Below are 22,133 nucleotides of genomic sequence, written 5' to 3'. Positions count from 1 at the left end.
CCTCCCCCTTGCCCACAGTAACTGGACATTTGGTGTCCGGTCAGTACGTCTGACCGGACGCTGCCAGGTCCCCTTGTCAACCGGACTTTCCGGTCGAAAACCGGACACGTTGTAACCCTATCATTGATGCACAACAACTCCCATAATGATTACTGCTCAAAAAAGATCAGCAGTAACAGATGTTTTTACTTTAAGAATCCAAATCCTGTGTATACAGATACCGTTCAGTGAAACTTATGCCAGGAAGTCTCGACGGTGCCTGTTTAAAAACATATATATGTTATAAGTGAACAAACACCCCATATCAATGTGTATCAAGTTCTGAAAATAGATGTGAGTAGCAGAAATTACATGTAGAGGTAACTATTTTCTATATACTTCCTGTTATTGGACAGTGTTAAAATGAAGCTCTTGCTATGTTTTTCTTGTGACTGTAGTTAAATATGTGAAGTCAGGGAGAATATAGTATAAACAATTTAACAATAGTCACGTTAAGGTTTACCTTCCTTCCTGTCAGTGAGATCTGTTTCCTGTATAGTTCGGATGTTGCTCAATCCTACCTGTTTTAGCTTTCTTGGTTTTTGTTTAACCTACTTTCTCCTTCTCGTAATATGAAGCTAAGTTACTGGTATTGCCTTGCTTTACCAGCACACGTTACACAAAATCAAACTGCAAATATATAAATAATTACTTGAAGGTGTAAATTAACATTAACCTAAAATTGGTATCAACCTTGAGAAATTAATTTAGAAGGCACGTAATTTATGCTCTGGTCTTGCGTTTAAAGTATTAGGGGTGTGTAGCTATTGTATCTGACAGCACACATTACATATTAGCTCTTTCTAACCATTCTTTTTCTCCAGACTAAACAGGCCATGAAAACTGGCCTTTTTATAGTATGTTCTTGATGAGTGTTCATCTCCTTGTCCCAACATGTGTTTCATTCACATTGATAGTCCACAGTACACCGCATTAAGAATGTACTTGCAATATATTGAACATTTTCTTTATAATGAAAACTGTTTCAGTCTTCTAGAAATAGCTGAGTCACTAAATAACGGAAAGGGAAAAATAAACTAAATGATTCTTGCAACTTGCATCTTATAAGATGTTCCCAAAAAGAACAAGGACTTCATTTGTTCCTCCATTTTTCATGCCTCTTGTAACAAGAACTTATTAATATAAATAGGGCTCTAAATCTAGTTATTTCTAAAATTTCCTGTGTTGCAGTTCTATCTCAGGGTAAAAATAGATTTGAGAGGTTAAGGGGAGATAATTTCGTGTTTAAAATATAAAAGCTTCATAGTGTTGATTGTGTTGTTTTTTTGTTTGTTTGTTTTTTTCCCCCTCCTTCGTTTTTTTTCTTTTCCTTTTTTGGCCATTGTGAAGGATTCTCGTAACAAAGTATTTCTTACTATGGTAATTAGCAATGGGTGACCTGGGCAAGGTTTGAATAAGCTTTCTCTACAAATTGCAAATCCTTACTTGAACCTTTTGGGGCTACAAATTGTGCTAGAGATCTTACCAGGCATCCCTTTCATGATGTCATCAGTTTTTATTGCTGTTCTGAAACAAACTATGCAGCAGTTTGTTTAAAAAGTGAAGGGACAGTTTTTTCCAATTTTTTTCTTTGAGCCAGAAGTCTTGAGTATGTACATTATTTACCCAATTGATTTGCCCCTCAGTATTAATCTCAAAATACAAATACTCACTGAATTCCCTCCACCAGAAGATATAGAATATAGAGTGCTGGAAATCCAGTGATTTGAGTTTTCTGCGTCTCTCTATAAGAACATACATTTGTTCAAATGTGATCAGCTGTTTGGAAATAACCACCTCCACTAGCAAGCATATGCGAACAGCCCCCTAGATCAGGGGTTCTCAACCTTTTTCATTTTGAGCCGCGCCCCCCCCCCAACATGCTATTAAAAACTCCCTGGCCCACCTATGTCACAACAACTTTTTCTGCATATAAAAGCCAGGGCCAGGATTAAGGGGTAGCAAGCAGGGCAGTTGCGGGCCCTGCGAAACTAAGTGTCTCAGGCTTTGGCTTCAGCCCCGGGTGGCGGAGTTTGGAACCCCGGGCTTCAGCCCCATTCAGCAAGGCTTTGGCTTTCTGCCGTGGGCCCCCCAGCAAGTCTAATTGCAGCCCTGCTTGGCAGACCCCCTGAAATCTGCTCGCAGCCCCCCATGGGCCCCTGACCCCTGGTTGAGAACCACTGCCCTAGATGAGATTATCCTTGTCTCACAAACAAGGAACCAGTGTATTGATCATGGCTGTGCTGTTTCACAGTTAAGAAATAGTATTTCTCAATATCCTGTGTAGCATGTACCTTGATTTGTTCAAAATAAGGATGTCTCTCTTGCTAAATTTGCGGAATAAAGCCCTGTTTTAAATGAAGTATATTTCAGAAACTTGCTGCACAAAGCAAGAGTGGATAGGGGAGCTGCTGGAGGAAGATGCTAGATGAAATGTTCTTGAAGCTCAGCTCTTGCAGAACTTAAATGCACACACAAGCAAAACTTAAGAAAACCAGCCATTCTCAGCAGTTCTTTGCTCCCGGAATTCCCCCTTACAAGCTGATTCTGAGATATCTGCCAGCTGGAAGTTATCAGAACAACTGACCAGCAGGCCTTAAAGTCGGTGCTCATGGTCCTTTGACCTTCCTTGTATGGCTGGCTCCTACAACTAACAGTAGGGTTACCATGTTTAAAAATTAAAAAAAGAGGACACTCCACGGGGCCCCAACTCCGCCCCTTCCCCGTCCCGGCCCCAACTCCGGCCCCTCCCCTGAGCACCCCGCATTCCCCCTCCTCCCTCCCAGCCACGCAAAACAGCTGCCTGAGCGCTACCGGCTTCACAGTTTGCCGGGCAGCCTCCAGACCCTGCGCCTCCTGCCGGGTGCTTCCCTAGTGCAGCCGGAGCCCGGGAGGGGAAGTGCCCGGCCGGGGGCGCAGGGTCTGGGGGCTGCCCGGCAAACCGTGAAGCCGGTAGCGTTTGGGCAGCTCGGCTCTTCAGCTACACAAAGCTGAGGTGTCTGGGGGGAGCAGCAGCAGCTGCCGCCGCGGAGGAATCCGCCTGCAGCTCGCAGCCTGCCGGAGCCGCTCAAAGGTAAGCAGGGGACTAGTATTTTCCCGGACATGTTCGGCTTTTTGGCAGTTCCCCCCGGACGGGGATTTGAGGACCAAAAAGCCGGACGTGTCCGGGAAAATCCAGACGTACGGTAACCCTAACTAACAGATCACCCAATGATTTAAAGAGTTCCGTGTTCCTCTAGGCCATTGGATGATTGAGGTTGCTGTCTATATGGAATGTTGTTAGGTTAAATAAAGAAGCCTAGGTGTGATGAAATATTGGAATTGCTTTTTTTGCTGAGTGTGAATTTCCTGAGATACTTCATAGCTTTGCCCTCATAGACATCTTAAGGCTTCTTGCCCACATCTCAAATGGTGAATATTGCTTTTAACAAAATAAACAATAGAATGATTTTGTGGTGACTTTGCAAATAAGACCACTGGGTGACTGGAGAAGGTGTTTTCCTTGGTCATGAGCCTATTAAGTGGAGTGCTGCACATCTGTTGCCAAGGGGAATGGTTCATAACAATATATGTTTGCCTTTAGCTGCCTTCATTTGTAATTCTCCAGAACTTATTTATTTCCTATCTAAGGCACAGCAGTTTGGAATAAGTTCATGTTTCTCATTCTGGAGTGCACTGAGTTGAATAATATTACGTTGAACATCCTAAAGTTGGAAAATTGGTAATTTGTGTGAATTGGGTTCATGCAGTAATACTGTGAAATATACTTAATCATATCACATAAAATACGGGTACTGTGTTTTTGTAATAAATGAGCCATCCAAAGGTCCTTGTAAGAGACATGTCTTTATTTTCTGTCTTCAGTCACTTGACGAGATAAAGTTACAAAAATCTTATACTCTTGTTGCACGACAGGAGTCAGTATCCACTAACTCCAGTGGATGCTGTTATGTGGTGGGTTTCCCCCCCCCATATTGCTACTATTTGTACCCTGAAATGTGATAGCAATTTTAACTGATGAAGTATTGCCCATGTAAGCTGTGAATGTACAGTGACTGAAAGAATTTTTTCACATAACAAATTATTCTTTGTTTTTGTTCTCTGCAAACCCATCTACAGCATTTGTCACATTTTGGGGGCTGGGGGGGGGGGAATGTCATCTTAAATTGCTTTGATACACTGTAGCTTTGCATCAGAAAAGAAACAGGCTTGTGTTAAGCCATGTCTTTCTGTTCTATATAATGCATGCCACCCACACACATACTACAAAAATAACAGGAGTACTTGTGGCACCTTAGAGACTAACAAATTTATTAGAGCATAAGCTTTCGTGGGCTACAAACCACTTCTTCGGATGCATACCGAAGAAGTGGGTTGTAGCCCACGAAAGCTTATGCTCTAATAAATTTGTTAGTCTCTAAGGTGCCACAAGTACTCCTGTTATTTTTGCGGATACAGACTAACACGGCTGCTACTCTGAAACATACTACAAAATAAGTTTAGAAAACTAGATCTGCGGAGATGTTTTGGGAGTATAGAGAAGGACAAAATGAAATCAATTAGGGTTTGTCTACCTGGTGGTGTTGCATCAGAGGGGTTTACATTTTAGTGTGCATTACTGTGTTGTGCACTAATTGGCCCATGAAGACCCTGCTGGCTGCATTAAAAGTTCCCTAATGCTGTTAATGGAGTTCTGTTTGAAACAGGATTATGTTTGTGTGCACTAGAGAACTTTCAGTGTGCACCAGCAGGGTCCACACAGGCCAGTTAGTGTGTAGCATGCTAATGTGTACTACAATTTACACCCCTGTGATGCAGACTAGTTCACCGTTGTAGACAAGGCCTATGAAATTATTATAGGTTTTTGGGGGGTGGGGAGAGGAAGGAATGATGGTGACTGAGGCAGATGCACCAAGGACTAAGGGACATTACTAATAGTGAAGGACGGGGCCAAGAAAAGAACATTGTACTTAATAGTCTTCTAGCTATACTTATCCTTAATTGTATAAATTTATCTATCACACCAGCAATAGGAAAATAACTTCTCATTTTGTGAGAGTTATACCACATCTGATATTGTGATAACTTTTGGGTTAGAACATACACATTTTAATGAATCGCAATGTGTTCAGTTCTGTATAATCGGGGCCTTCATTTCAAGTGCAAATTGTTTTTCTTGGAGCCATGTTGTATGCAGAATATGTGCACACAGGAAGTGTATCTTAAATGTCATCTTTTAATGTAATTAACAGATGAGCAGTTACTGTTTTTCAGTGTTTACCATTGCAGCTTGAGCCTGCTGTGTACATAAACATTTAGGAAATGTCAGTTTTTTGACTGAATATGGGTGCATGGTTTTTTCTAAATATTTTTAAGTTTTTTGAGAAGGCAAATTCCTGATAGATCCTCTAAGACACACTCAACGTGGTTGTATTTTAATTCTAAACATTCTTGCAAGTGAAACTAGCCTTTTTAATTGAAGTTGATATGAAAACAGCTACCAATTAAGTATACTTTGACCTCTCTTTAAAAGTTTAAAAAGAGGTTAGAGGTATAGTAAAGGATGCCTATATTTTATTTAAAAGCTGTATTTTATATTAATGGGTGTTCCTCAGCCCCATATTTTTGTTTGTTTTTTTTTACTATCTCACTCCTTCCTGTTTGTGCAATAGGCTTTTGTTTGAGTCCTCTCTGAGCTCTGTCTCCTGCATGGTCTAATTCAAACAGCAGCTGCTGCAGTTTGTAGCATCAGTGGGACTTGATTTAGTTTAGCATTGTATGCTGTTGCGTGCCAAAAAACAAGGTTTACTTTTTGAGAATTTTTTTCTTGATGGTACATGATTTTAAAGTGGTCCTGTTTAATAGATTGATCTAGATCTTGCTTGTCCTGAAATGGTCATGTTTCCTAACGCTACTAAGTCCTTAGGCTTAGAATACTTCTATTTTGTAGGAGGCCTGGAACTACTGATAATTTAGATATTGCTAAATCTTTCTGGCCTTTTTAAGCTAAATTTGACATTTGTAGGTGAAATGCTTAATAGATTTGTAAATCTGTCTTGTGCAAACTGAAGTGACTTCTACCCATTTTGTGCTAAATTGCAGAAGAAATCTATAGCTAAAACTGTATCTCATTTAAATTTAATAGGCAAAATCAAGCATCAGATGCTTCATAAAACCTACAGAGACACTGGAGAGATCTCTTGAAATTAACAAGCATAAGGGAAAGAAGAGGTTGCAAAAAAGACCCAACTATAAAAATGTTGGTGAAGAGGAGGAAGAGGAGAGAGGACTTGAGGATACTCAAGAAGACCCAGATAAGGCTAAAGGTACAGAGGGTAGTTCAAAAGGCATCAAGGCAAGTGGGGAAAATGAAGGTGAGTGCACCAATGAATGAAAACCATGCAAACTTTATATATGCTAATAATTTAATAGTATCACATGTTTGTGGTCTAGTTCATATTTTATGTTCATTTATAATACTGGTTGCATAACTAAATAAACAGAATCATTAGATTTTCCCCATCTAAGGAAATGATTCTTGCTTATTTTTTTTAACATCTCCTTCGTGTAGAATTCAGCTCTTTAGAAGAAGACTGTGTTTTACTTGGTGGAAAATGTGAAGTGTCTGCAGTTTCTCCTGTGGCATCCAGCCTTTAATAACAAATACACCTTATAGCTAGCTGCACATGATTAATCAGTGTTGTAAGACTTATTAACAAGTCTGCGTCATTTGTTAGTGGAGAAGCAAAGGGGGTTAAAAAGCCCCCCAGAAGTCAAGCATCCTATGTTGACTGGCAATGAGTAAACCCTTTTCTGCCAAGCATTGCCACATCTCTACGTGTGCCTACTGTGCAAAATTAAAGAAAAAAAATCCCTCAATTTTTTTTATTTAATTACCTGATTGATGTGCATTCTAGTTGCTTCACAGAACTATCATGCTTGAATCGTTAGTCAAAGTATTGGGTGCTGCACCAGAAAGACATGCTCTTCAGTTACTTTCGTTATTTTAAGTTACTAGTTAAGAGGAAAATGCGTATCAAAAAATAGAGTTTTTATGCATAAAATGAGACCGTGATGACAGCACTGCATCTAAGGAAGCATATACCACAAGACAATTTTTTTTCCCTATGCTATGACTTCTTTGGCAGCCCTTTTTCATATCCTGCTTGCATTTTGATGTGTGTAACTAATCTGTCCGAAAAGAACTTCCAAGTTCTTCATTCTGACTTCATGTAAATGATGCTAAATAGAATGCATGTAATGACTGTGTATTGTCATTTTTTTTGGTTCAAATTACATAATCAAACTCCTGTGCTCACGAAGTGCATTTTTTGATTCTTCCTCTTCCCAGTTTCTCAAGAGGCTTAACAAACGAATTTGGGGTGGGCAAGGGACCAAGCTAGAGAAGTGAGGGCAAAAATCTTAGTTTGCGCCCAATATATTAAACTGGGAGAAGTGTGTAAAATGTTTTTCTAAAACACTTAAAGTGGGTTAAAGGTCATTAACATGGCTTGCATCCATACTACAACTTAAAATCTTCTTACAACAGTGTCAGAGCCCTACTAGAAAGTGTTTCAGAACAGCTTTCACTTTAACCTGGTTTCTTTATAGTGGAGACAGGACTTTAGTGGGTAGTTTTCATAATGTTTATGATCCTCCTCGGTAATCCCCTAGTACATAGCATAGCATTAACCAGGTAGTTACTTACTGAGTGTCTAATTCCAAACAAGTAGTGTAATGCTAATCAACGTAGTGTTGTTTACTGGGCTTTGTTCCCTCATTCCAAGTAGCGCGTATTGGGCATTGTTCCATGACTCCACATATTGTAAAGCATGTGTATACTGTTCTCATAAGTTTATGATAGTGGGGCTGTTCTCATAAGTTTATGATAGTGATATAGCTTTTATAATTTAATCTTCAGCATTTCTATAGTATTTACCTTGAAAAGCTTTAAATCCAAATTAGGCAAACCTACAACATAAAAAAAAAAAAATTGGTGTAAAGGAAAGGGAGAGTGAGGGTTGGAACAAAAGTTGTGGGCCATACATAGTAACTGAGGAGAGGCTTAAGCTGAATAGCAGTGGAAGTGGTGGTTATTAAGCTCAAATGTGGGTCTTGAGGCAGGATTTCAAGGAGACTGAGGATGTTTAGCAGAAAGAATAGAGATGCCATTCTAGTTGCAGGGGACAGCATGAGAAGGTACAAGAGCAAAAATAATAGGATACTACTAACCCTAACTATGTTACTGACTTGCTGTGCAAGGTTGGGACAGTCTCTTATTTAACCCTGTCAGTTTCCACTTCTATAATCTGGGGATACTACTTATCCAGCAAAGGTGTTGTAAAGCTTAGTAATGTTAGTATACTGTTGTCTTAGGATGGAAATGCATGTTAAGGCTTTTGCAGCTAAGTGAAACTAAATATCTTGCTCATCTACTCTGCTTTCACTCAAACTTTTTTTTGCAATGTGGACCACAACTTACTGTGTTGTGCATCACCTTATCTCCCATTTGCAATCCCATGACATCCCTCTGGCAATTACAGCAATTTATGTGAAAAAGTAATATTAGGAAAATATTTGGGAAGTACTGTAGTGATCACTTAGTGTGACTTAATAGCTTTAAATAAGAGCCACAGGCCTGTTTGCAAATTACTGCTTTAATTCATCTGTAAAAACAGGTCTAGCAACTATCACATTGGAGTAACTTCTCTTTGTGCTAATATTTTTAATAAACACTTTGTTCTAGTTTGTTTCTGTTATTCGTAAGGTTAAGTTCATATGTACCTAGGTTAGCCTAGGAAATTAGAAGTCCTGACCAATCCACTGACTCAGTGAGACTTTGATCCTTAGCACCTGAACTATAAAATTACAAGAGTTCACTGGTAACCAGGTACTGCATCTAAGTTGATTTGCATTGTGCAAATTAGAGAGATGAGTAGGCGGAATCTGTTGGCTAGGAATCTATTTATATTGGCTATAGCTGATGGAAAAAGATCTTTGTTTGTTTGAGTTTGAGTTAATTTGCCCTGTATAATTGTTGGGAATGGCACTTCCTTAATTGGTTTGAGCTGATTTGGCTATCTTTTTTTTTTCATTTTTTTTTTCATGAGTATAACCACCTGATCCATATTATCGTCCCATGGAACTACATGCATGCCCCAGGATGAGACTGTATCTTGAAGTCTGACCTTTACACTTTTTTTTTTTTTTTTTTTTTTTTCCCTGTTGCTGCTGCTCCTTGGAATCATGTATGTGGGCATGATAAAAATGTGAATTCATTTTTACAGCCATGGAAACAAATTTATTATAGGAGCTAAATTGCATGTCATCTTTACTTCTGACCTATGCACTATGCACACCAATCTAACTCTGCTGAGACTACAACTAACATTTCTACTTTGTCAGAGTCTCCACCACTGCCATTTTAAAAAAACACACGCCACAGATTTTGTTTCTCCCCATAAATGTGGCTTTGATAAACATGGATTAAATTTCTTTTCCTATCGCTTCTGGGCCAGTAACTATCAAAAAATAGTGGGTTTGAACTGCTAAGCCTACTGACAGTAGAGTTTTGGATTTTTGAGATGTCTTAGGGAGGGGGTAGGAGAGAACTTGGTTAGTAGCATGGCTATTTACAATTCAGCGTAATTTGTTTGATGTTCCTATACTAATAGCTCAAAGCCTGTGCTGTTGCATGGGTATAATTTGTTGTCATATATTTAAAAACGAAAAAGGGCCATAAATGGCTGAGAATTTCAAAATTGGGCAGTAATGGACCATGAAGCTGAGTGATGATTCAACCTGGTTATATTCTGAACAAAAAGATCTGTCATGATTGTAACTGTTCCATCACTTCACACTGACTCCGCAGACATTCTAGGCTTCAGAGTGATAATCCTAGAATCTTGGTACATAGATATACTGAAGTATCCTTTTAGTAACATCTTGTTCTTTCATGGTTGGTTTGGTTTTTCTTATTTGTTTATGTAGCCTCTTACTAGTTTTACTCTAAAACTTACCCTTTCAAATGTTTTCCCCTTACTTGGTAGAGACTGTTTTTGTTTGAGAAAACGGTAGATGATTACAAATGTGTATAGAGGGGAATACTGTTAACAGGACTGCCTTGGAAAAACACAGCTCAATATCATGGAGGGGAGGGATCCAGGGACATGGTCCAGAGGTTTGGAAATTGTCAGGACTAAATTTTGCCTCTCCATGGCCCCGTCAGTCAAAATCCTGCTGCATTATAATGCTGTAGTACAAGCTGTGGCCAGAAAGTTATGTTTTCTCTAGATTTCAGGATATCGGGTGTAGGGGTATGGTCGTTTGTATGCTATAAGGATGATCAATAGCAATTTGTTAAATAAATCTGAGTGACATGCAGATCTGTCAAGTGGGTCTGTGTGCAGAGAGGGGATGCTTAGGCCCCTATCCCCTGCCCACTTCACCTGTGACTGAGCTACTCAGCCTCTGCATACCTGTTAGATCTCTGGCGCTTGATCCTGGTGCCAGTGAGCACACAGTCTGTGGGGATGTAAACAAGTGAGCCAGCACTTAGAAAGTTTAAGTTTTCAGGGTCTGAAACAGTCTTTTCTGTATGGCATGTTGCCTTCTAGCGCTGGACCATGCACTGGAGAGGAAAGGATCAGAGGGTACGAGTGATTACAGGGCACTAAAGTCAATCAGTTGGCAGCTCTTAGTGGATCTATCGACTGTCCGGCAGTGAGGAGTTTCTTGTGTGACTAAATATGCAGTCTAAATCTAATGGTAGCTTAGGGCTGCCATTGCTGTCTGTGAGGGAATGAAGTTTTGACGTCACCGGTGAAGAACCACAAGTAACTCCTTGTGTCAGGGGAAGAGTGGCTCTTTGGCGAATTGCTTTACAAACTGCCTGTATGCACAAATTGATGTTTACTGGAAAAAAGTCTCAATACATCAGTGTTTTCTTTAGCTTACACTTAAAGAAATTTAGGGAGACCTTTGCCAAAACTGAATTTCCTCAGTATTGTGGAGGAAGTGTCTGTGTCTATAGACAACTTGTTGAAAGACTTTGAAACGTAATAGTTTCATACTCGGAACCTGAAATATTAGTCATAAACAGAGTTTGTTTGCATTAGTTACTACAGTAACAACTGTACTCCTTTAAATTCCACATACTGTTTCCCTCCACCTTTTTGTGTGTGTGTGTGTGTGTGTGTGTGTGTGTGTGTGTGTGCGCGCGCCAGTGTACTTTTTATAAAATCTGAAGCTATTATATATACACTAGATTTATTATGTTTGGACACAGAGTGAACAATTTTTCACTTAAAGCCCCTGAGATAATTGAAAGTGTAAATAGGTTTTTGGCAAATACAGCCCATTTTAAAAAAGCTGTTAAAACACTTGGCAGTTAACAGTTTTGTAAAGGCTTTTATATTCATAAATAATTACACCATCAGTTCTGAAGCCCCGAGTGCATATTAAATCTTATAAGAAATGCTTTTTAATATTTTGTTGTGATGGTAGGAAAATCAGAAAGGCCTCTGTGTATATTCTGACACATGAGCAGTGTCTTCCCTCATTTTTAGGTGCATAACACTTTAAAAATCACTATTTTTTACATTTTGCATAAAGAATACTTCAAATAGCTCACCTCTTCCTCTAGAAACTCAGTTTTAGCTCTTTCTTTTAAGAAATAGAGATGGTAATCATGGAGCGGTGTAAGATGTCAGAATTATCTATCTCAACGGTGACAGAGCAGAATACAACTGATGAAGAAAAGAGTGCTGCTGCCTCTGGGAGTGAAATGACAAACTGGAGCAGGTATGAAAGAATTGTAATTCACCTGACTAGGTTCCTTCCTTCTGCTTCTTTTTTTTCTTTTTCCAATTTTGTTCCCCTCCCCCCCTCCAACTTATGGCTCATCCAAACATTTGCATTTGACTGGTGTAGCTGTCTTGTATATGGACATGTTGAAGGTGTGGCAGTAAGGAAGCAGTGTCTATCCTCTTCACTCCCTGGAGGCTGCTGTATTCAGTTTCCCTGCCTGAAAGAGATGCTTTATCTTAAAGCAGTTTTGTATGTTGCTGTATGCCAGAATAGGAAGCATTACATGTAACACACAAACTGTGTTCTGAGGATGTGTTTTGTATGTCTTTTGGTTTGCCACTTTTCTTACAGTAGTACCCAGAAACCTCAGTTGAGATCGGGATTCCAATATGCTAGGTGGGAGTCTCGCAACAAGGACGTTAATCTTTTTGGTGCAGAAGAGCATTTTAAGTGTGAAAATTCTTAGCAGTTAAAATCTGAAATACTACTAACAATTAGGAAACTAAAGAAAATGCAAAATGTTCACTTTTTCTTCCCATTTGATTGTCTTAAATTGGAATTCGTAACATGTAAATGATTTAGAAAAATTTTTAAAGTAAAATCTTGATTCTGTTTTTTGACGTAATTTTTTCTACTGTGTCCTAGAGTATCCTGTTCTGCTTCCCCCCCCCCTGTGTTGGGTAAATGACTTTTTAGATGTCACCATACCCTGCAGTAGTTTGGTTTGGATGCTGGGGTGATCAATAGCAATTTTGGTAAACAGAACACATTGACAATAACATTTTTTTTATCCAAGTGGTTTGCAGTGTTGTAGACAAGGTAGGTGAGGTAATCTTTTTTTACTGGACCAACATCCACTGGTGAAAGAGACGAGCTTTCAAGCTTACGTGGCGCGCTTCTTTAGGGAAGTGCTCTGTGTAAGCTTGAGAGCTTGTCTCTTTCACCAACAGAAGTTGGTCCAGTAAAAGAGTACCTCTACCACACTTGTCTAATTGTCAAATGGGACAGATATGAAGGCTCATGAAGAGTAAAGATGGGTGACAGTAACGGGAACATAATGTTACAGTTACTAGCAAGTGTGGGCAGCATAGGGTTTTTTAAGTAAAGTGTGAGTGAGCACGAGATTCTGGTTTACCACTTCTTATAAAATGAAGTTGGCCATGATAGTACTAAGTACAGTGCCTGAAGATATTAGAATATTAGCTTTTAAGTCTTCAAAATGCAAAATATTCATTTGATCATCCTAACACCTTGTCAGATATTTGCATTTCAGGACAGATGAGAATATAGATAGCGATCTAACAGCATCTTGCATCTTCGTTCAAATGTCATCTGTGCAGAAGTGAAGCACGTCTAAAAGCAAGAGTAGATCTTATCACATATGTAAGGGAAGTATTCCTAGACTTAGCAAAGTAAAATACTGCACAAAACTTTTTGTTAAAATGAATTATTCAGTTACGAGGTGAATAAACAGTTAAAATCTTGGAATTTTTTTGTTACCTCAGCATTCTAAACACTATTTGAATCCTTCTCTTCCCCCCCCCACCCCCCCCAATGAAACAAACTTGATGAAGTATTTTTTGCATTAAAGATTGGATCTGTGTATAAAGATATCTTCTTTCCTATTTGGTTATCCAATCTAATTGATCACTACATATGTCATAGCGAAGTCTGCACTTACCAAAAGTTATGGCACATTGGTGGAAAGTGTGGTAACTGAGTGTGGTCTGCATTGGCAAATGTTTTTTAAATGATGTCTAATGTAGATCCAGCTCTATAAAGCATGAAATTTAACAATATTGTGTGTAAACAAACCTTCATTTTGCAAGTTTTACTGTGCTCGACATTTGAATGCTAAGGTGGATCAATCTGGGGATAAATAGAATCCCAGTAGATATTAACATTTGTTTAACATTGGGGAAGGTACTAGAATTTGGAGATCTGCAGAAATTTTAAAAATCATTTCCAGTCTGATCCTTCAAATAGAGCACCCATTAATCATCGTTAGTGGGAGCAAAAATAACTGGGAAATATATTTGTCAACACAATATTTGCTACATAAACAGTATCCAAATGACAAATTGGATTTTGTTGTACTGTACCTAAAATCATAGTACAGTAGTTGGGACAGGGCATATATGACCATCAAGTTCACACCTACTAAGGCAGGACATTATGGCTCAGGATCTCTGTTCCTCCCAAGCTATTTTTGTGTGAGGATGGATGGGGGAGGAACTTTTAAGTCATGTCTGTACTTCCAATGTTCTCTGACCTACCTGACTTCTAGTTAATACTTGTATAGTTGAAGGGAATACAGCAAATGGCTGAATTGTTTATAGATGCAGTAAATGTGGTTTTTATAGGAGACCACACATCCGAAATGCCTGATTGTAGGTTATATGCTGTGATCATGGCTAAACTAGTGGCAGGAGGGGCTAGAAAAATGCAGTGAAACTTGCTTGCATAGTGACTGCTTCTCTTGTATCCAAAGGAACATCCAGGGTTGTCTTTTATGGTGGTGGTATTGAGAGGATGGGAGCAGTATTCATTTTTCTACTCTGGGCTTTATTATTAGTATTAAAGCATTTCATACTTTCAGTCCAATGTAATCAATTCCTACTTGTCATATTGTACACTTCATTGTACATGTTTCTGATGCCTAATATTTTTATGGCTCTGTGAAGGGGTTCCACTCACTACAGCAAGCCTCCTTGCATCTAGGTCAGGGAATGAAGCTCACTGCACCAACTGTCATCTTCCTGCTCATTGCTCACTCTGTAATAGCCTTTGTTCTGGAAACTTAGCCCTCTGGCCAGGTCACCATTTAGTCCACTCCTTCCGGATTCAACTGTTCAAATGCTGTTGCCAGACAGTGTTCAGCCCCAGCTCAGGACTCTGTGCCAGTGTCTGGCAGGGGAACCCAGGCCTGTCTGTTACACCAGGTTCCAGCCCAGAGACTCTATAACTAGTAATCCAGGTTCTCAGTCCCTGTTGCTGTTTCCCTGGGCTACTTCCTACCAAGCCTCTCTATTTTCTCTTTCCTGGTTCTGGGTTTATCACTGGAGCTTACTCTACTCGCTGTGGATAGTTCACCCCTCCTAGCCGCTTGCCACACTACTTACTCCAAGACAGGCTCAGAGGGCTTGCTCTCCCTCTGCTTCCTCCTTGTCCCTGATGACCTCCCTCATCCTGGGGAGGGTAGACGCCTTCCTCTACAGCCCCCTTCTACTCTCAGCTTTCCGGTTTTATAGTGCTGTCCCATCCCTTCTCCAGCTGAGCTTCATTCTCAATTTAAACCTGGCTGCCCTCCTCTCAGGTGATGCCAGGTGACCTAACTGGCTTCAGGCCCTCATTAGCACATCAGCCTTGATCACAGGCTCTTAGAATGGCTTAATGTATTTAATTGTTAACGAACTTTAAAACCTAGAGATAGGAGTTCTTGTCTCTGTGCTCAGACTGGTAAACCTTGCTGAGTTCTAGTCCCAGTGCTCACTGACTGCCTCTGGATCTGGACAAGTTATTTAAACTGCCTCAGTTCATCTGTAGAACCAGGGTACATGTTTATCTAACTGCAGTCTTGTAATTATTAGCTTTCTGAAAGTGAAAAGTGCTAAAATAGTGCTGAAGCTTGGTATCTCACTTCTGACCCAGCCTCCTTTGAAGTGTTGTCCCCAACTAAACTCCGCTTCCTATTTAAACAACGAGGAGTCCGGTGGCACCTTAAAGACTAATGGATTTATTTGGGCATAAGCTTTCGTGGGTAAAAAACCTCACTTCAGATGCACCTTCCTATTTAGGTTGTCTGAAATTAAAGCCAAGTATGTTGCTATAGTAGAGACTGTAGAGAAACAAAGAGTGATTGTACAAAACAGGACGACTTTAGCCATGCTCTACAAAAAAGACTGCAAAGCAGGCCTCAGAGTTTTTGGTTTTGTTAGTTACACACGATGGAATGCTTTTTATATAAAAATCCGTTTGGAGCTGATAGCTGCTCCACTGTGCCCGAGCTCTTTTTTCCAGATGTCTGTTTAGTCCAGAAATTGAGTTTTGAAAGTATCTACTTACTTGGCCACAACTTTGTCACGACTTGATTGTGTAAAGTCTCTTGCACTAGTCACTGAATCACCCCACATCGAACCCAAGATAACAGAGTGGTTTGAAATCAATTTAAATAGCTCAGGTTTCTTCTTTTAGACTTCTGTTCCTCCACATAGGAAGGATAATCGTTTCCTCCATACATGGCTTACAGTAAAACCTGTAGCTCTGTTCTAGTAAACAGTGCTTTTATTTATACTAACCAATGGTGTAACCATCTCAAAGTTGTTCATTGGTCCTTAGTTTTCCATATGTTCCAATGCAGTTTTGTGTCACACACAGGTATAAACAACCCCCTGAAGTTCGCCGTGTCTGCTTAGAACAAACTGTGGAATGTCTAATCTGTAATTTCCTCCCCCCCTGTTTTTTTTAAGGCCCCAGTGCCAGGGAACGTTGGGCCTGAAAGATAACCCATTATAAGTGAGGGCAACCATTTGGGAGGGTGTGGGGAAAATTCCTGCTGTAATACCAGTAATAAACACAATAGAATAACTGCTTTCAAGCAGCTTGACTTTTGCTCTTTACCATATCTAAAGAGAAAATTGGGGCATAGTTGGATAGTGAGTCATTCTGTTCCATAGGTAGGTAATGGCACAGGCTATGTTACAATTAGCATCAGAACAAAACAACCATTTTAATACTACTCTTTTCCACAGGCCTTTTCTCGATATGGTATATAATGCACAGGACTGTGCTGAAGATGATTACTATGCTCTCTTTGTACTTTGTCTTCTGTATGCAATGTCTCAAAATAAAGGTAAGATGTTAATTACTTTGGATACTCTTTAATGTGTCTTTCCACAGAAAGGAGAATAAAAGAGACTTGACTGCACTCGGTCTTAGTTTGGTAAACATTTCTTCAGTGAAGTACATATGTTTTTTCTAGATGACTTAAACCACAAGAAACAAAATCTTCATATGATGAAAGGAAAAACAAATGCAGTGACAGTAAAGGTTGTGTAGGATCTGCATTTTAGATGAATTGTTAATAGAATGCTATTATTGTTTAGATGGTTTGTTTCTTCATTTGGTTTCCTAGAACTAGAAATGAATTAGACTCATTTGCACTTCATTCTCAGTTACTTGACTTCAGTACTCTTAAGCTGGACTAACAAAATACTGTATGTTCAGTATGAACACTGGGGCCCTGATTCTCCCCTGACTTTCACAGACACGTGGTTGAAGTGAGTGAAAAGTGGGCGTAAAATACTGCCACTGGTATGAGTGAAGAATTCCGACTTGGTAGCATTTTACCCTTTGCTCAGGTGTAAATTACTACAGGATGTGCAAGGCAGTGGAGAATTAGGCCCCTTATTTTTGAAAGTTTACTGTGGCCTGCTATTGGTACTCAATTCCACAAGTCCTTAATTCATTCTTTGTTAATGACACAATTTTCTTTGTCCTCAACAGCTACAAATATGTTGCATCATAATTCTTTGGTTTCAATTTTAGAGATTTTATTATGAAGGGTTTTTTTTGCTTTTAATACTTTTTTGCAGTTGGTTCATACACTTGTATATGTGACATTACTTGGGGTAGCTGCAGAGTTGGCTTTACTGCTGATTATCTTGTAATGAACAGATGCAACTTTAATGGATTTTTCATTGTGAAAGGATTTGAACATATGACACACACAATAATGGAAACTGAATGCTAATGTCAGAATTCCAGGAAGTCCTGATAGATAAAATGCATCAAATGTCTGCATAATATAGAAACGAATGTTGTGTATGGAAGTATTGAACCATGACAAATACAATTCAGTTAATCATCAAAATTAGAGCTGTCAAGTGATTAAAAAATTTAGTGATTAATTGCACTGTTGTTAATAGAACACCATTTATTTAAATATTTTGAATGTTTTCTATATTTTTCAAATATATTGATTTCAATTATAACAGAATACAAAGTGTACAGTGCTCACTTTATATTTATTTTTGATTACAAATATTTGCACTGTAAAAAAAAAAACAAAAGAAATAGTATTTTTAATTCACCTAATACAAGTACTGAAGTGTGATCTCTTTATCATGAAAGTTAAACTTACAAATGTAGAATTATGTACAAAAAAACCCTGCATTAATAAATAAAACAGTGTAAAACTTTAGACCCTACTTCTTGTTCAGCCAATGGCTCAGACAAACAAGTTTGTTTACATTTGCAGGAGATAATGCTGCCTGCTTCTTGTTCACAATGTCACTGAAAATGAGAACAGGCGTTCGCATGGCACTGTTGTAGCTGGCGTTGCACAATATTTACATGCCAGATGCGCTAAAGATTCATATATTCCTTCATGCTTCAACCACCATTCCAGAGGGCATGCATCCATGCTGATGATGGGTTCTGCTCGATAACAATCCAAAACAGTGCAGACCAACGCATGTTCATTTTCATCATCTGAGTCAAATGCCACCAACAGAAGGTTGATTTTCTTTTTTGGTGGTTCAGGTTCTGTAGTTTCCACATCGGAGTGTTGCTCTTTTAAGACTTCTGAAAATGTGCTCTACACCTCATGCCTCTCAGATTTTGGAAGGCACTTCATATTCTTAAACCTTGGGTCGAGTGCTGTAGCTATCTTTAGAAATCTCACATTGGTACCTTCTTTGCGTTTTGTGAAATCTGCAGTGAAAGTGTTCTTAAAATGAACAACATGTACTAAGTCATCATCCGAGACTGTTATAACATGAAATATATTTAATTAACGCGTTATTTTTTTAACGAGCGTCATCAGCATGGAAGCATGTCCTCTGGAATGGTGGCTGAAGCATGAAGAGATGTATGAATGTTTAACACATAGAAGAACATAAATTGTTGGGCAAAAGTCAACATGGTTTCTGTAAAGGAAAATCGTGTCTTACGGGGGGGGGAGAGATAGCTCAGTGGTTTGAGCATTGGCCTGCTAAACCCAGGGTTGTGAGTTCAATCCTTGAGGGGGCCATTTAGGGATCTGGGGTAAAAATCTGTCTGGGTATTGGTCCTGCTTTGAGCAGGGGGTTGGACTAGATGACCTCCTGAGGTCCCTTCCAGCCCTGATATTCCATGATTTAATCTATTAGAGTTCTTTGAAGGGGTCAACAAACATGTGGACAAGGGGGATCCAGTGGACATAGTATACTTAGATTTCCAGAAAGCCTTTGACAAGGTCCCTCACCAAAGGCTCTTACGTAAATTAAGTTGTCATGGGATAAAAGGGAAGGTCCTTTCATGGATTGAGAACTGATTAAAAGACAAGGAACAAAGGTAGGAATAAATGGTAAATTCTCAGAATGGAGAGGGGTAACTAGTTGTGTTCCCCAAGGGTCAGTCCTAGGACCAATCCTATTCAACTTATTCATAAATGATCTGGAGAAGGGTAAAAAGTGAGGTGGCAAAGTTTGCAGATGATACTAAACTGCTCAAGGTAGTTAAGACCAAAGCAGACTGTGAAGAACTTCAAAAAGATCTCACAAAACGAAGTGATTGGGCAACAAAATGGCAAATGAAATGTCATGTGGATAAATGTAAAGTAATGCACATTGGAAAAAATAACCCCAACTGTAAATTGGGGGAGGGGATGAGGGGGGGGAGGGATAGCTCAGTGCTTTGAACATTGGCCTGCTAAACCCAGGGTTGTGAGTTCAATCCTTGAGGGGGCCACTTAGGGATCTGGGGCAAAAATCTGTCTGGGGATTGGTCCTGCTTTGAGCAGGGGGTTGGACTAGATGACCTCCTGAGGTCCCTTCCAACCCTCATATTCTATGATTCTATACATACAAAATGATGGGGGCTAATTTAGCTACAACTAATCAGGAAAAAGATTTTGGAGTCATCGTGGATAGTTCTCTGAAGACGTCCACTCAGTGTGCAGAGGCAGTCAAAAAAGCAAACAGGATGTTAGGAATCATTCAAAAGGGGATAGAGAATAAGACAGAGAATATATTATTGCCATTATATAAATCAATGGTATGCCCACAACTTGAATACTGCGTACAGATGTGGTCTCCTCATCTCAAAAAAGATATACTGGCACTAGAAAAGGTTCAGAGAAGGGCAACTAAAATGATTAGGGGTTTGGAATGGGTCCCATATGAGGAGAGATTAAGGAGGCTAGGACTTTTCAGCTTGGAAAAGAGGCGACTAAGGGGGGATATGATAGAGGTATATAAAATCATGAGTGATATGGAGAAAGTAGATAAGGAAAAGTTATTTACTTATTCCCATAATACAAGAACTAGGGGCCACCAAATGAAAGTGATGGGCAGCAGGTTTAAAACAAAGAAAAGGAAGTTCTTCTTCACACAGCGCACAGTCAACTTGTGGAATTCCTTGCCTGAGGAGGTTGTGAAGGCTAGGACTATAACAGCGCTTAAAAGAGAACTGGATAAATTCATGGAGGTTAAGTCCATTAATGGCTATTAGCCAGGATGGGTTAAGGAATGGTGTCCCTAGCCTCTGTTTGTCAGAGGATGGAGATGGATGGCAGGAGAGCGATCACTTGATCATTACCTGTTAGGTTCACTCCCTCTGGGGCATCTGGCATTGGCCACTGTCGATAGATGGACCTTTGGTCTGACCCAGTATGACCGTTCTTATGTTCTTAACATATCTGGCATATAAATACCTTGCAATGCCGGCTACACACTTTCTGGTGACATTGTAAATAAAAGAGGGCAGCATTATTTCCCATAAATGTAAACAAATTTGTTTGTCTTAACGATTGGCTGAACGAGAAGTAGGACTGAGTGGACTTGTAGGCTCTAAAGTTTTGCATTATTTTGTTTTTGAGTGAAGTTATGTAACAAAAAACAATCTACATTTGTAAGTTGCACTTTCACGATAAGAGATTGCACTACAGTACTTGTCTGAGATGAACTGAAAAATACTTTCTTTTGTTTATCATTTTTACAGTGCAAATATTTGTAATAAAAAATAATATAAAGTGAGCAGTGGACATCTTGTATTCTGGGTTGTAATTGAGATCAATATATTTGAAAATGTAGAAAAACATCCAAAGTATTTAAATAAATGGTATTCTATTATTATTTAACAGTGTGATTAAAACTGCAATTAATCTCGATTAGTCAACAGCCCTAATCAAAATGAATTCTGGTTCAAGTTTCCAACAGAAAATTCTACTTCCACTTCACCTCTTGCATCTTTTTGAAATACTGATAAGTATAGAATGTATCTTACGTGACTGGAGCATTTTTATTGAATTTCAACTTTCAACTCCTGAAACAGACTGCCTTCAACTGAAATCAGTTGAACAAAAACTCAGCATTTCAGGACAGCACTGTGTGTGTGTGGGGAAAAGACTATGACTTCAATAAAGTGGTAGAGGCATTTCTCTTAACACTTTGAACAGGTTCAGGTGAGGAAAAAGGCAAGTAGATTGATGATAGAAGTCCTGAAAGGTGAGGGCGCAAGTCCAGAATGTTTTATTTTTACAACCAATTAAGGGTTATGGACATGTGGGTGGAGAGACTATAAAACTGTGGACAACTTTTTTTCCCAGGGGGATAGAAAATTAGGTTTTGAAACTGGTTAAAAATAATTCTACAGAACCACATGCTGTGGAGAGAAGAAATGGATTTGTCTGTTGTGTGGCTCCATTTTCCAGCTGGAATTGTGTAGTGGATGTGATAGGACCAAAATAATGCAGATTGAGTATTTTAAGGATGTAAGCCAGGGATTGGTGACAAATCAAGTCCTATAAAAGAAAATGAAGAGTGAGGTCTTAAGTTCATTATGTACCAAATATGCCTTACCCCATGGTTTATTGGGATCATCTAGCTTGCAGTTGCAAAACATTGACCTGCTACATTTGCAGTTCATGTTGAAGGGCATTAATAATGCTAGACTGCCAATACTTTAAAAAAAAATCAGGCTCTCATTACATTATGTAAATGAAATCAGATACAGTTAGCTGTACATTTTTGGGTGCAGCATGTGTGAAGTTAATTTGAGAAATTCTGTAAAATGTGAAATTTCAAGGAGTTAAAAAATTTCCAGTAGAGCAGATGAATGTGGGTTTTATATGTTTAGTTTATTATAATGGCACTAGTTAGACTGCAATAACTTCAGCATCCAACATTAAACCCTTTCTTACAGCTATCCAGCTAGATAAATATTTTAATTCTGGTCCCTGTACATATAGAACACTTCCTTTCAAATATAATCCTTTTAGCTTGACTAATTTGGGGAGTTAAGAG

At 39.1% G+C, this 22,133-nt stretch overlaps 1 protein-coding gene across 1 annotated transcript in view; it reads left to right on the top strand.

Moving 5' to 3' along the window:
• CLEC16A (C-type lectin domain containing 16A) overlaps positions 1–22,133 on the top strand; it is a 179,282-nt gene that overhangs the window by 41,791 nt on the left and 115,358 nt on the right. Inside the window, exons 10-12 of the mRNA XM_065411644.1 lie at positions 6,185–6,413; positions 11,712–11,841; positions 16,599–16,699. Of these exons, the coding sequence (XP_065267716.1) occupies positions 6,185–6,413; positions 11,712–11,841; positions 16,599–16,699 (460 nt within the window). The remainder of the gene's footprint in view (positions 1–6,184; positions 6,414–11,711; positions 11,842–16,598; positions 16,700–22,133) is intronic.

Source organism: Emys orbicularis, chromosome 10 (assembly GCF_028017835.1).
Source record: "Emys orbicularis isolate rEmyOrb1 chromosome 10, rEmyOrb1.hap1, whole genome shotgun sequence".
In the NCBI taxonomy this organism is placed as follows: domain Eukaryota; kingdom Metazoa; phylum Chordata; order Testudines; family Emydidae; genus Emys; species Emys orbicularis.
This window is presented reverse-complemented; position numbering and strand designations above follow the sequence as displayed.